This window comes from Gossypium hirsutum, chromosome A09 (genome assembly GCF_007990345.1).
Source record: "Gossypium hirsutum isolate 1008001.06 chromosome A09, Gossypium_hirsutum_v2.1, whole genome shotgun sequence".
Classification (NCBI taxonomy): domain Eukaryota; kingdom Viridiplantae; phylum Streptophyta; class Magnoliopsida; order Malvales; family Malvaceae; genus Gossypium; species Gossypium hirsutum.
Window position 1 is genome coordinate 80,986,076 of NC_053432.1, and position 14,837 is coordinate 81,000,912.

The window sequence follows — 14,837 nt, forward strand, 5'->3', positions numbered from 1 at the left end:
TGAAATTAGAACTTAAATTTCATAATAATTCATCATATACTACCCTTACTCATCCAGGGTAACTTCCAATTTCACCCACCAAATCAAAAACTAATAAATTAGATGATTGGACCTAATTGCAAAAGTCTTAAAAATACAAAAAATATAAGAAAAGGGCAAGAAATAGACTCACATGCAGTGAAATTGTGCAAAACCAGCTTAAAAGCTCTCTCCCATGGCTGTCTGGCCGAAATTATGAGAAGAATGGCCTAGAAATCTCTTTCAATTTCAATTTATTTGTTTAATTTTGTAAAATTTACCATTTTACCCTTAGCTCACCTGATTCCAGATTTTTTTTTCTTGCTTATGCCGCGTCATCCATTCCCTTTTCGCTAATTTTCCTTTTAAGTCCTCCCTCATTTAACACTTGAGCTATTTAATCATTTTATCAAGTTTTGTACCTTTTTCAATTTAGTCATTTTTAATTAATTGACTATCCAAACGTTAAAATTTTCTAACGAAACTTTAATACTAACTTATTTACACTCCATAAATATTTTTAAAAATATTTATGGCTCGAATTATGCATTCGAGGTCTTGATACCTCGTTTTAGACCCAATTTACTTATTAAATTCTTTTCTCTCTCTCTCTTTTTTTTAACACAAAATTCACTAATTCAAAATTCTTCTAAATTCACACTTGACTCATAATTATTAATTTATTAAATTTTCATACATACTTGTCGGATTTAGTGATCTCAAATCACTGTTCCGATATCACTGAAATTTGGGTCGTTACATTCCTCATCTTCAAACAAGAGAAAAAAGAAATATGATGCTCGTGATAATGTGTATGCTTCATTTGAGGAGGCTGCAACCTTGTTGGGGGAAAAAATCCAGGCCGTTGGCGATCAAATCAGTAGGACTATGGCCTCCGAGGTGGTAGTTCAGCAGAAGTCTGAAGAAAAGATGGAAGAGAAAGCTTCAAATTTATATTCAGCCTTATGGTCAATTGAAGGTTTAACCGACGATCAGCGGTATGATGCTTTGAGTAAAATTCCCGATCATCCAACTCAAATGATCGTTTTCTTCAGTTTACCTTCTGTTGCCCGATTGGAATGGGTCAGAAGATTTCTTTCTCACCATTAAATATCAATGTTCAAACTTTTTGATGTTGTAAAACTTTTGAACATATTGATTATGATGTACAATTTCATTTTCATCTAACTTTTTCTTAGTATAAGTTAATTATGTTTATGCAGAATATAATTTTCAAGTTATATATTTAATAATAATTATGTTAATTTATATTTTACAGTATCATATATTATGATTTGAGTAAATTAATATAAGAATATTAATTATTAAAAATTTTTTTAAATTATATAGTTTAATTAAAATACATTTAATAATAATTATGTTAATTTATATTTTACAGTATCATATATTATGATTTGAGTAAATTAATATAAGAACATTAATTATTAAGAATTTTTTTTAAATTATATAGTTTAATTAAAATATATTTAATAATAATTATGTTAATTTATATTTTACAGTATCATATATTATGATTTGAGTAAATTAATATAAGAATATTAATTATTAAGAATTTTATTAAATTATATAGTTTAATTAAAATATATTTAATAATAATTATGTTAATTTATATTTTACAGTATCATATATTATGATTTGAGTAAATTAATATAAGAATATTAATTATTAAGAATTTTATTAAATTATATATTTTAATTAAAATATATTTAATAATAATTATGTTAATTTATATTTTACAGTATCATATATTATGATTTCAGTAAATTAATATAAGAATATTATCCAATTAAGAATTTCATTAAATTATATATTTTAATTAAAATATATTTAATAATAATTATGTTAATTTATATTTTACAGTATCATATATTATGATTTCAGTAAATTAATATAAGAATATTAATTATTAAGAATTTTATTAAATTATATATTTTAATTAAATATATTTAATAATAATTATGTTTAAATATGATTAAATTATTTATTATTGATAATAAAAATCTTATTATAATTTAAATAACAATAACAATAATCATTTACCAAAACAAATTTATGCTAAGGGTATTCTAGTCATTTTAGTTTTTTCTATTATGCTATTACACCTCTATTCCATTCAACCAAACACAAGATTACTATTACGCCTCTATTCCATTACATTCAACCAAACAGTGGATTAGCTATTACACCTCTAATCCAATACACCTCTAATCCCAATACACCTCTAATCCAATACGCCTCTAATACAATACAGCGAACCAAACGTGCCCTTAATATTTGTACTCGATAAAAACATTCTATCTCTGTTATGGTCCTGTTCTAAATGTTAATATTGTTAGAACAGACGGTTGCTAATTACTAAGTAAAATAGATTGTTTAAATAGACGTGATGATTATAAGTGGCCACTTTAGTTGGCACTAAGATAAAGCAATAATACTGAGAATTGTTTACATAGTTCGGTTTCTCTTCGTTTGTTGAGCCTAACTTAGTGAGTAAACTTACTATCTTTAATCCCAACACAATAATTTATTCAAGTTCTATCACACCCGCAACCTTGTTTTTGTATTCGAAGATCTAGATCAATCACTTCTAAGTTCTCAACTTAGGCAGTGAACAAGTTTTTTTTACTCTCTCAAATGTACTCTCAAGATACGTTCCACTATGAATAGATAAGTGCTCTCAATACTTAGTTTCAAAACTTATATAAGTCTCGAAAATATAGAAGTTCAAGACTTGCTAACATACTAGAGATTAATTATAATCCAATCTCCTATAAAATGGTACCTAAAATAGCAAGATACGATGTATTAATAATGACCAATATAGAGTGGAATGTTGGAGATATGTCTTTAATGGGATCTCAATTCAATCTCCACAATCCAAATAATCTAATTGCTTGATCCCATTCAATTCAATCTTCAAGATAAGTTTCTTCAAATAAATTGATCTTCATAATCGGGCTTATTTGAAGCTCAAATATTTTATTTCAAAAATTGACTACGTCAAATATGACAAGTCACAACATGTCGCAATGTTAAGTATAATAGCCACTTCCATTGGCGCTTTGACAGCCACATCAAATTCACTTGCTTCAACAAGCTTTAAAAAAAAAATTTAAACAAAAATCAACTCTTGTTAAATCTAGTGTAAAACATTCGAGACAATGCCGAATCCCAATTTTAGCATAAAAGAGTAATTTTGTTCATTCAATCTCTTAAAACCAAGGTCACCATTAAAAAGTAGCTGACAATAAATATCTCACTAAACAAAAGCAGTTTTATGATTACTACCATTCAAACTTCACACAAAATTTCTTTCACGCTAACTGGAATGAGAAAATATTGCATGAAATAGCTAAGAGAATATTGCATCTCAACCATTGAGTTTCTTTCCAATTTTGTTAATTTATGATCTGATCAATATCTTTGACGACTCTAACGAAATAAATGAACTCTTTAAAAAAAATTTAAGTCTTGTGAGAGTTTATTTTATACTCTTAGTAGCAACTAAACTATTTGAGAACCCTATCAACCAATTTTACTTTGTCCAAATCTACCTTACAAAAAAGAATTAAACCATACGCGGAAAAGAGACGAGAGATCAAATGTCCTCTTCTTGAAATATAAATAGGTCGCCAAATTTTATCTAGTGCTGCTTTACTACTACTATTTTCCAACCTCTCCAAGCCGGAATAAGCAAGGTGAGAGAGGATTCCCTTATCGAATGCCTTTGCTTTTGTTGAACTCCCCTGTAAAAGCTCCACTCCAAAAGTATTTGCATAGTGGTAGAAATGATTGGTCACTTGAACCAGTCGTTGTGGTATCCCCAACTTCTTGCAAAGTATCTTCCAAAAAGTCACGTCTCACACGATCATAGGTCTTCTCTACCAAATCCATCTTAATAGTTATCTACCTTATTTTGCCATTTTGAGTTCTTTTAAAGTGAATCACTTCTTGGGATGGTTTGTTACATGTTTATCAAACACAAGTTATCCAAAAGGACAACTGTTTATAGGACTGTAAAGAAGACAATGATGTTATTAAGTTATTTGAGTTTGACTCGAAAAAATTAGAACTCAATTTGGTAGTTATCGAGTCAAGTTCGAGTAGCTCAAGCTATCAATCAAGTTGAATTCAAGCATAGTAATATTTGACTCGAGCAGCTCGCAAGCCTTACCAAGCTTTTCATATTTTTATTTTATTAAATTATGCCATTACCCTTAAAATATATTATTAACACTAAGCTTAATTATTAAGCCAAGTTCGAACTTGAGTATAAAAATTGATAAACAAACTTATTATATCTTGAATTGAACTTGGAACTAAAAAACAAATATTCGACCGAGCTCGAGTTGAACATCGAACTCCAAATTTCGAATCAAGTTTAAAATTGACAATATTCAAACTCGACTCACCTCAATTACACCCTAGTTATTTACCTTCACCATAAATCATATGTCTTATAAAATACCTAAATATCTATAAATCAAATGCTTTGACCTAAATTCCTTCATCTTCGTAACCTAATAATAAATTTAACCATTCATATTATTATATTTTAAATGAATAGTTAAAATCATAAGAATAAAATATTTGAAATATTTTAATATAATTTAATATAAAATATTTAATTTCAAAATATAATTTAAAAAAATAATTATATTAAAACTATTATTAAATTAAATATGATTATTTTTTTAAAATTATATTTAATAATTATTATATTAAAAGATGATTAATTAATTAATTATTATTAAATTATTTTTAATAATAATTCTATTAAAATTTAATAACAATAACAATAATTGTCCACCTAACAAAAATTCTACTAAGGGTACTCTGGTCATTTCAATTTTTCTCCTTATGCTGTTATAACTCTATTCTATTACAATGAACCAAACATAGTTTTAGATTAAGCTTACACATACTAGTACTATGTCTGAGAGTTGTTATTTTTCAAATGTATAGGCTTATCTATCTTATAATTTAGTTTGATGGGTTTTGTTTTAAGCTACATTAATACGACAAAGGCTTTAGCCTTAATTGATAGAATATTATGACACATTGACAATCAGATTTGTCACAACTCAAGTATGATATATCTAAAGTGATTGCAAGTAACTATCACGATAAGAAAATTAACCTCAATGGTCCAAAAAGGTAGGTGGCCAAAATCGGTAAAATAATTAAGCATCCACCAAACCGGCGAGGATGACAAAATTATTCCTAAAATTATTTGCAAAAGTAAGACTACATTCATAAATAATATTAAAAAACGTATTAAAAGAGCAAATAAAAACTTTTAAAAATGAAGACTTTATTAAGCAATGAAAACCAAACAAAAAAAAACCATATAAAGCATAAACATATGAAGAAACCGATGAAGAGCCATCTACTTTTTTAGAGAAAGTGTTGGTGGTCGATGGAATTTTAGCAACAACAAGCACTATCATTTATCTATGGTGAAGACTATAAAAATACTCACAAAATAGATTTATACATGAAAAAAACGCATATGAAGTGAATCAAGAGAAAAAGAAAAAAAAACAAAGTTGGTGGTAGGGAGGAAAAAGAAGACTAACACCGTCGTTGACAAAACAAAGAAGTAAACCACTTGTAGAAAAAAAATTTATAGTTTAACCTGAAGTGTAAGATTTTATATTTTTGAAGTCGTAAATTTATCATTAAGCTAATATGAGTAACTTTGAGATGAATTTATTTTTTCTTTTATATTTTATTAATTTTTTCATTAAAACTTTTTAAATAATGGTAACTAAATAATTTTTGAATAATGTCAAGGTTAACATATAAATTAATTAAATAAAAATTTAAAATACTTAATTTTTAATTAAAATCAAATATAAATTTTGAGAAAAAGAAGTGAAATATAATACTTCAATAATTAATCCAGATTTCATTATTTCGTAATTGAAATAAAAGTGTATAAGAATGGTGTACAGATCTCAAGAGAGTTTTACGAGAAAATTTTAAAATGGTATATTATTTCTAGGGTTCGCATATTCTCCGCTATGTTACAAAATGTAAAATATCACGAGATATTGAAAAGGGCAGTGGAGCAGTAAATACTCGTAGCCACCTGAAAATCTCCCCGTCCACACTTTTTTTTTTAATTAAAAAAACACTATTTTTATTTATTTATTTATTTCTTCTCTCTCTCATATGAGAGCTTGAGCCTTGAGCCTTAAGCTTTAAGCTTCTTTCTTCGAAAACCAAAACCCAAAACCCTTGAAACAAAATTTCAAACCCCAAAAATCCCAAATGGGTAAGTACATTAGGAAGGCCAAAACGGCAGGGGAGGTTGCCGTAATGGAACTTTCCCAGGCTTCTCTCGGGGTTCGGACAAGGGCCAAAACCCTCGCCCTTCAACGCCTACAGAAATCCTCCACTTCTTCTCCGCCTACGGTTGTTTCGGCTCCGGCTACAGGAGACGGCTCGTTTCTCCAGCTGCGGAGTCGACGGTTAGAGAAACCGCCGCTTGTGGTGCACCATCATGTTTCGAAGAGGCACAAGCAGCAGCAACAGGGGAGTAAGAAGGATAGCTGTGTGCAGAATCCTAACCCTAATTCGTATTCTAGGGTTCGACCGTGTGGCGGTTCGAATTCGGAAAAGAAAAAAGGTGAAGACATTGTGCAAGAAGATAATGGAAATGATAATATTATTAACTACAGCAATCTTAACAATAATCATAATGAAAGCAATGATTTTGGTGGTGTTGAAGCTTCTTTTGGAGAAAATATTTTGGACATGGAAGCTAGAGAGAGGTTGGTTTTGTTTTTCTTTTTTCATCTTTATTTTATTTTTATTTATTCCATTGGAAGTTCGGGTTATTGTTATTTATTGCTTATTCTTATTAGTGAAAAGTTATTGTGGGTGTTTGATGCTTTAATTGGGGAAAAATACAATCTTTTATATGAAAAACACTGTTTATTTATTTATCTCTTTTAGAACCCAGAAAAGTAGAAACTTTTACTTCAGCTGAGTTCTTGAGTTTTGTAGTTTTAGGGATTTTAAATTATTTGGACATTTATTTCATCTATTTTTGTTATACCATGCATTTTTTTTCACTTAGCATGTATTTGGGTATGCTGGGCAGAGTGGAAAAGTGAAAGAATAGAAAGAAAAGAAAAGTAGAAAAATGAAAAGAAAATTAATTCTAAATGTGGTTGATATGAATGAGAAGTGATGAAAAACAAAATACAATGTATGATTTTTTTTCATGCTCGTGAATAAAAATGACTTATTCTAATTTGTAATGATTAAGTAGAGTAATAAGACGCAAGGGATGCAAGTTAAGTATATAAAATTATATATATTTTTTTAAATTTTAAATTTTAAATTTTTTCTCATTTTTTCTATTCATTGATAGTAAGGAAAAATATCATTTTTCTATTCACTCCCAAGCCAATTAATTAAAAGAAAAATATTTCTATCTTATGCAACTTTTTATTTCTTAATTTTTTATCCTTTTACTTTTCTTTACACCTTATCAAGCAAAACCATCTTGAACAAAATATACATACACATTCTGTCAAAAAATATATTTACACATATGTTTGTGTATATAAACCTTTTTTTCCTGTTGAGCTTCTGCTGTAATAAAATATCTGTTGACTAATGGGATTTCTTTTCACTTCCATTTTCACATTATTTCCATATTTCTTATTTGATTGAAGAAAGAGTAATTCACCCTTAAAATAGAGTTCCTCTATGGGTTTTGTTGAGTTATTCCAACTTCTTTTTGTTTATTAGGTTTGATTTAACTCTGATAAATGATGAAAAATCATCTCTTAGCTTTGGTTTCTATTTTATTTTATGTTTTCTTTCTAATGCCTTTTTGCTAGGAAAGGTGTAGAAATTATTTTTATGACATAAGGAGTAGTGTTTTTTATTTGTCTGAAGATGTTACAATTTTATCTCTTCATCTACCCTTGCCGAGAAATTAAATCAGTCTGCTTATGTCCTTTTGTTGCTTCACAAGCTAAAGTTAGCTATTATTGATTCTTACAGTTTTTAACTACTTCTGAATTTTACTGTCTGATTTTGATGGAAGTAGACCTGACAACTTGAGTATCCATCTGTGTTCATTCGTTTTTCTCATGATGTGGTCATGTTTAAATTATTTTATATTTTTATAAAATTTGATACATAAATAATTTGTATTATATACAATATGCAATATTTCTGTTTTCATGTTATAATTATGTTATTTGCTTGTATCATGGCATAATATAGCAAGTAGCCGTATTATGGCAGATATCCTTGTTTCTGAAATAGAACTGTCATTACCAGCTTTTCCTCGTCATTCATCACTTCTTCTCTGTTAATATAATTGATTTCTGCCCTCCTCTCTTTTTTTTTTTTCATTTAAACTTAGAATGTGTTTAAAACTTGGGTTTGTCTAATTATGTGGCTATATATGTAAAAATATGAATATATTTTCCGTTGTTAGGTATGTTAGGCATATATGCTGCTACATGATTCTAATGGAAAGAAACAAACCATGTTGTTTTGCATGTGGTGGATGCCTGATTTTTTTAAGATAAAAATTTACGTAAAGACATTTTTCTGTTTGTTTCCTTTTTTTTCTTGGGGATTAATATGCTAATTGAGCTTTTACACCTTTGGAAGATACAGTTCTAAGTTACATTTATTTCCATGCTTTGAGCATAGGATTCTGACACGAGGATTATGGTTGTTAATCTGATTGTTCTTAGATTTGAATAACCAGAATGTCACTCTTTGCTTCATATTGTCCGAGTTGTTTTATTTTGCTTCTTTTTTTTCTCGTCTTTTTACTATATGCTTGGTTAAGCTGAATTGCAATGATAGATTTTATCCATATCAGTTGTAGTCAGACCCCTTCCATATATTTTTTAATTCTTTTCATTGCAAACCCTTTTTGCTTAAAAGTTGACGCAAAGAACCTCTTATGTCTATTGTACACTAAGGAAGTCTTAAACATTTTGAGCTTTATTCTTCAAATGATTGGTATGGTGTGCTTCTCCATGCAATGTTCTTCTTTTTCTTGAAAGAGGGGGGGGGTGTGCTTTGGGGCGAATATTTAATCTTTTTAAACTGGCTTTGTAGAATTGAGTGTTTGCCTGTAGATTTTACTTTTGATTTACTTATAGTTAATTGTTTTTATGCAGGGGCACTAGGGAATCAACTCCTTGCAGCTTGATAAGGGACTCGGAGAGTATAAGAACCCCAGGTTCTGCTACTAGGCCTACCAACTCAGCAGATACTAACCAGAGAGTACAGAATTCAACGCAGCGACATACACCAACATCACATGAAATGGATGAGTTCTTTTCTCTCACAGAAGAAGACCAGCAAAGACAATTCATTGAGAAGTATACTATATCTCTTTCACCCTGTTTCTCACTTTTGTGATTGTTTGAATTTTTTGCACAACTCTTTCTTGTATCACTATATTGTGGTTATGATCTGATAAAAGATGTGGGGGTTATTTGCAGGTACAACTTCGATCCAGTGAAAGATAAGCCACTTCCCGGGCGTTATCAATGGGAGAAAATGGACCCCTAAACGACCATTAACATTCCATCAGGACCCATATTTCCTGCTAGAATCTCAGTTGATCTTAAAATTAGGTATTTTCAGCTAGCAGGATTTAGTACTAGTTGTAAAGTTGTAAAGGCTGACGGTGTTAGTTCCATGTTCCATCTCCCTTATTTTACTTGTAAAAAAAAGTAGGACCGTTGAAGAAATGTGTCGACTAACTGTTTGTAACAGAACAACGGTAACGATTTACACATACACAAAAAAATACGAATCGAATCCTTTGTTTAACAGATCATCTGAGAAGGGAAGGGAATGAGGGTGTAAGTTGGAGTTTAGGAATTGTTAGAGTTTCGTCCTTGTTTGTTTATACTTGTACTGATGGAACTTTGAAACACTCTTTGGACTAAACATGATCCCTTTCTTTTTATCTCCATGCGAGACACTGATAACTTTGGCCATTTAATGAACTCGATGATGATGATGCAGCCCGTGACTATGAGCAGAATTGCTGTTGTTTTATCGAGTCATAACTGACTGCTTCCATTAAACCGTTCATGTATAAAATGGTTGATGGTATTTCAGGTACTGGCCGGGATAAGCTTTTCTTATTGGTAATGCATTGGAAGGTTCTTGTATTTCATTATCATGTCCGTTCTGCACTTCTAATTTTGTTTCTTGGGAGAATTGTCAACTTAAACAGGCTAAAGATGCTCAAAAATAGAGGACAGAGATTATTACATGATACAAAGGGGTATGTTTTAATCTTTTTCTTATTTGCTATGCTCTATTGTGAGCATCAATATTTTCAGCTTTATGGATTGTTCATACTCAAAACAGAATGGACTTCAATTATTGTATTTAAAATCAGGGTTACAAAAATGCAGGTCCTTAAAATTATACAACCAAACTTAAGATTATTTGAGCCTTTTCATAGAAGATAAGCATAAATGAAACCCAAGTTTTTTCCGTCATTGTAACACAATCTCGATTATTTTTAAGACGATTTGGTGTAGTGATGAATACCAACGGCTAAACACAAGATGGCAAGGGGAACTAAGAACTGAAGGAGCTTGATGATGAACTCGGATGTCTTGTCTTGATTATAGTGTGGCTGGTTCGGGGGTTTATATGTCGTCTTCTTGGGGATAGTTGAGATGTCGATCTCTCCGACATAGTATTGATCCATCATGTCTCGTGCACTATCACTGTGTCCAACATCCTCAAAATCATCTGTGGCATCCTTCCCTGTAACATATACAGGCAGTAAAACCATATCAACCTCTTTGCACAATACTACATTGCTCCGACACGTCATCCAAGATCATAGGCAGTATACATAATGATAACGAAAGTTATGAAAATAGACCAAAGTTTGTACCTGTTGCTGATAATAACACTTCGTCGCCACCAGGATGGTCTTCCAAAAATTTTGCCACATCGTAAACCTGTTGCACGAATGAGACTGACACTAACTTGAATAAATCGTGCTTTTCAAACATGTTGTGAAATCTATTACTATAGACACGAAGTACGGAAGTTTGTCGCTTTGGATTGAACTCATCTTTGATTGCAGCAGATAAGGGTCTTGTTTTCTTTCAAAGACACTAAAACCCGAGGTCAAGTTTTACAACATAGGTGCATATACAGAGAAGAGCTTTTGGTTTTGCTGAGATCATAATTGCATAATCAACACCACAAGAGGCATGAGGAAAAGCCCTACCCCGAGACACCTAGGTTCAAAGTTACCCTCTTCTTAGTTTGGTTCTAGAGGCTGTCCGGAACAAACCCTTTATGACCCCTATATTGATGGTAACAGCAAATGTCTAACCATGGAACTAAACGACCATAAGTTGTCTATCCACAAAGCTATGTTTACTTAGACTCGGTGTGTGATGGATATGGATATGTATCTGACATGGGTATGGTTAGTTTTTCTAAGTTTTTCCATGAAGGATACTTGAAGGTCATATCTTTGTATTCGTGTGTGAGACACAAGTGTCGGATACAGATACTCCATGAAAAATGAAGCATCGAGCAACATAGTTGAAAAGTTCTCGAACCTTGATGTTCTCACATACAGAGGGATACTGATAATCTTAAATCCTGGGTATACTAAAATTCTCAAACTAGGCACTACCACAACTCGTTAACCACAACAGCATAAGGCCTTGCATCATGGCTTAGATGATGATGGGCGTGTGTCGAATACAGATTTTAACTAGAACAGCTTAGTTCAATTGCAATGTAAACAATTCAAATCCCACATCGATTAGGAGATTAAACTCCCACATTCAAAAAGCTGCTCCTAATGGGTTTCATGGGATCACTAAAAAAGGCCAAGAAAATTTTAAAATGAAATTAAAAAATGAAAGCTTGAAAAAGTTGAAAAATACCAAACGCCAACATGCAAAATCCTTTAATTTGACAATAAAACAAACACATTAAGCCATTGTAATGAAAAACAGGGAGAGAAAAAAAGACCTTGCCGTTGATGATGAGCCAACAATCTTTGGGGGTGTTGTGCTCAGAGACTTGAGCCAAAGTGAACAACTTTCCATCACCAACCATTCTTCCTTTTGCTTCTTTTTGGGTTTAACTGTAACCCCTCTTTCTCTCTCAATATCTCAGGTTTGTATAAGCAAGAGCAAATATACATGTAATAAAGGAGTGAAAAATACTGGGAAAGAAGGATCTGAGAGAGAAAAAGTGGGCAGTTTTTTAAATATTTATTGAAGCAGTTAAATTTCTGTGGGCTAACCAACTAATCCATAGGCTTTTCCATTGGTTGAATTTCAGTAGTGACCTGGTAATAATAAATGTGGGAGAAACAAATAGGGCAGGACAAGTCATATCTGCAATAATTTGCTAATGAAACTGACGCATATTTATTGTGGTTGGATTTCGTTCCTTTTTTTTCTTTAACTCCCATTTTAAGTAATCACAAAATAAAATTAAATTGTACAAATAAATAAATAATAGAAAATGATTAAAAATTAAATTTCTAAAATATAATTTTAAATAATATCCTATATAAAAATAAACATGCTTATAAATATAATAATATGAAATTTTACCATTAATTTCTACCAATTGAAGTTCACTTTTTCTTTATGTAAATTGATACTTCTATGTTCTTAATAACTCATTCAAAATGGTATATTTCACAATTTGTTAAGCATAAAAATCTTTTACATAAATATAGACAGAAAAATTGTTAAGTTCTACGATCAAAAACTTCGAACATTAACGTTTCTTTATAATAAACAAATTTATTAATATCTTTTAATTAAAGATAAAACTCAAAATAACATTAATCGAGTTAATTGAGCATGTCTTTCATTCAAAATATAATTCAATAAAATTTAACATTTTTAAGTAGTTTTAAGGATTTGTATGAAAATAAATGAATATAACCTTTTTTTTAAATGTGTACAATTGAAAAAAATTGGTAACGATTTTCACATATACAAAAGATATGAATCGAAGTAACGGATCCTATGAGAAGGGAAAGGAATGAGGGTGTAGGTTAGAGTTTAGGAACTTTAGGGTCTCCCTGTTTGTTTATACTTGTACTGATGGAACTTTGAAACACTCTTTGGACTAAACATGATCCTTTCTTCTTATCTCCATGCGAGAAACTGATAACTTTGGCCATTTCATGAACTCGATGATGATGATGATGATGCAGCCCGTGAATATGAGCAGTAACGATGTTTCATCGAGTCATGACTGACTGCTTCCATTAAACCTCTCATGTATAAAATGGTTGATGGTGTTTCAGTACTGTTTTCATGTAACGGAATTGTTTCATTTTTATTTTTTTTTTTCTTGGAGAATTGTCAATTTAAACAAGTTAAAGATGCTCAAAAATGGAGGACAGATATTATTACATGATACAAAGGGGTGTGTTTTAATCTTTTTCTTATTTGCTATGCTCTATTGTAAGCATCAATATTTTCAGCCTTATGGATTGTTCATACTCAAAACAGAATGGACTTCAAATATTGTCTTTAAAATCAGGGTTACAAAAATGCAGGTCCATAAAATTATACAACCAAATTTAAGATTATTTGAGCCTTTTCAGAGAAGATAAGCATAAATGAAACCCGAGTTTTCTCCAGACTTTTTAAGACGATTTGGTGTAGAGATGAATACCGACTGCTAAACACAAGATGGCAAGGGGAACTAAGAACTGAAGGAGCTTGATGATGAACTCGGACTACTTGTATTGATTACTGTTCGGAGGTTTATATGTCGTCTTCGTAGGGATGGTTGAGATGTCGATCTCTCCGACATAGTATTGCTCCAGCATGTCTCGTGCGCTATCACTGTGTCCAACATCCTGTATCGTAGGCAGTATACATAATGATAGCGAAAGTCGGATGAAAATAGACCCCAAGTTTGTACCTGTTGCTGATAACAACACTTCGTCGCCACCAGGATGGTCTTTCAAATACTTTGTCACATCGTAAACCTGTTGCACGAATGAGGCCGACACTAATATGAATAAATCATGCTCTTCAAACATATTGTGAAATCTATTACTATAGACAAAACTATGGAAGTTTGTCACTTTGGATTGAACTCATCTTTGATTGCAGCAGATAAGGGTCTTGTTTTCTTTACACAGGTGCATATACAGAGAAGAGCTTTTGGTTTTGGAGATCATAATTGCATAATCAAACACATTAAGCCATCATAATGAAAAACAGGGAGAGAAAAAAAGACCTTGTCATTGATGATGAGCCAACAATCTTTGGGGGTGTTGTGCTCAGAGACTTGAGCCAAAGTGAACACCTTTCCATCACCACGCATTTTTCTTTTTGCTTCTTTTTCGGTTCAACTTTAACCCCTCTTTCTCTCTCAATATCGCAGGTTTATAAGCAAGAGCAAATATATATGTAATAAAGAAGTGAAAAATACTGGGAAAGTGAGATTTGAGAGAGAACAAGTGGGCAGTTTTTAGTAGTGACCTGGTAATAATAAATGTGGGAGAAACAAACAGGGCAGGACAAGTCATATTTGCAATAATTTGCTAATGAAACCGACGCAATTTTATTGTGGTTGGATTTTTTTCCTTTTTTAACTTTCATGTGATTAATTACAAAATAAAATTAAATTCTACAAATAAAGGAAGAATCGAAAATAATTAGGAATTAAATTTTCAAATGTGGAATTGAGCAAGATTAGAGATTCAAATGTGTGTAATTGTACTGATGAGTTTCATTGAAGATGTAGTGTCAAGTTAGATACCGAAA

At 30.9% G+C, this 14,837-nt stretch overlaps 2 protein-coding genes and 1 pseudogene across 2 annotated transcripts; 1 reads left to right on the forward strand and 2 right to left on the reverse strand.

Annotated features, from left to right (window-relative positions):
- The first annotated feature begins 6,120 nt into the window (after positions 1 to 6,120).
- LOC107942919 (cyclin-dependent kinase inhibitor 5) lies at positions 6,121 to 10,006 on the forward strand. Its single transcript, XM_016876647.2, has 3 exons — positions 6,121 to 6,818; positions 9,207 to 9,410; positions 9,534 to 10,006. The coding sequence occupies exons 1-3, from the start codon at positions 6,316 to 6,318 to the stop codon at positions 9,601 to 9,603; spliced, it is 777 nt and encodes a 258-aa protein (XP_016732136.1). The 5' UTR covers positions 6,121 to 6,315; the 3' UTR covers positions 9,604 to 10,006.
- A 398-nt stretch (positions 10,007 to 10,404) lies between these two features.
- LOC107942920 (cytochrome b5) lies at positions 10,405 to 12,438 on the reverse strand. The gene is made up of 3 exons (XM_016876648.2): positions 12,061 to 12,438; positions 10,958 to 11,024; positions 10,405 to 10,824 (listed from the first exon to the last, which is right to left on the reverse strand). The coding sequence occupies exons 1-3, from the start codon at positions 12,145 to 12,147 to the stop codon at positions 10,574 to 10,576; spliced, it is 405 nt and encodes a 134-aa protein (XP_016732137.1). The 5' UTR covers positions 12,148 to 12,438; the 3' UTR covers positions 10,405 to 10,573.
- A 1,050-nt stretch (positions 12,439 to 13,488) lies between these two features.
- On the reverse strand, positions 13,489 to 14,475 carry LOC107942916 (cytochrome b5-like; annotated as a pseudogene).
- Positions 14,476 to 14,837: the final 362 nt, after the last annotated feature.

Excerpts from the sequence above, each read along its gene's own strand:
- LOC107942919 (XM_016876647.2), top strand. The coding sequence starts at position 6,316 with ATGGGTAAGTACATTAGGAAGGCCAAAACGGCAGGGGAGGTTGCCGTA. Across the intron at positions 6,819-9,206 it reads GACATGGAAGCTAGAGAGAG|GGGCACTAGGGAATCAACTC; the intron begins GTTGGTTTTGTT and ends GTTTTTATGCAG. Across the intron at positions 9,411-9,533 it reads CAAAGACAATTCATTGAGAA|GTACAACTTCGATCCAGTGA; the intron begins GTATACTATATC and ends GGTTATTTGCAG.
- LOC107942920 (XM_016876648.2), bottom strand. The coding sequence starts at position 12,147 with ATGGTTGGTGATGGAAAGTTGTTCACTTTGGCTCAAGTCTCTGAGCAC. Across the intron at positions 11,025-12,060 it reads GGCTCATCATCAACGGCAAG|GTTTACGATGTGGCAAAATT; the intron begins GTCTTTTTTTCT and ends TTCGTGCAACAG. Across the intron at positions 10,825-10,957 it reads AGTGTTATTATCAGCAACAG|GGAAGGATGCCACAGATGAT; the intron begins GTACAAACTTTG and ends TATATGTTACAG.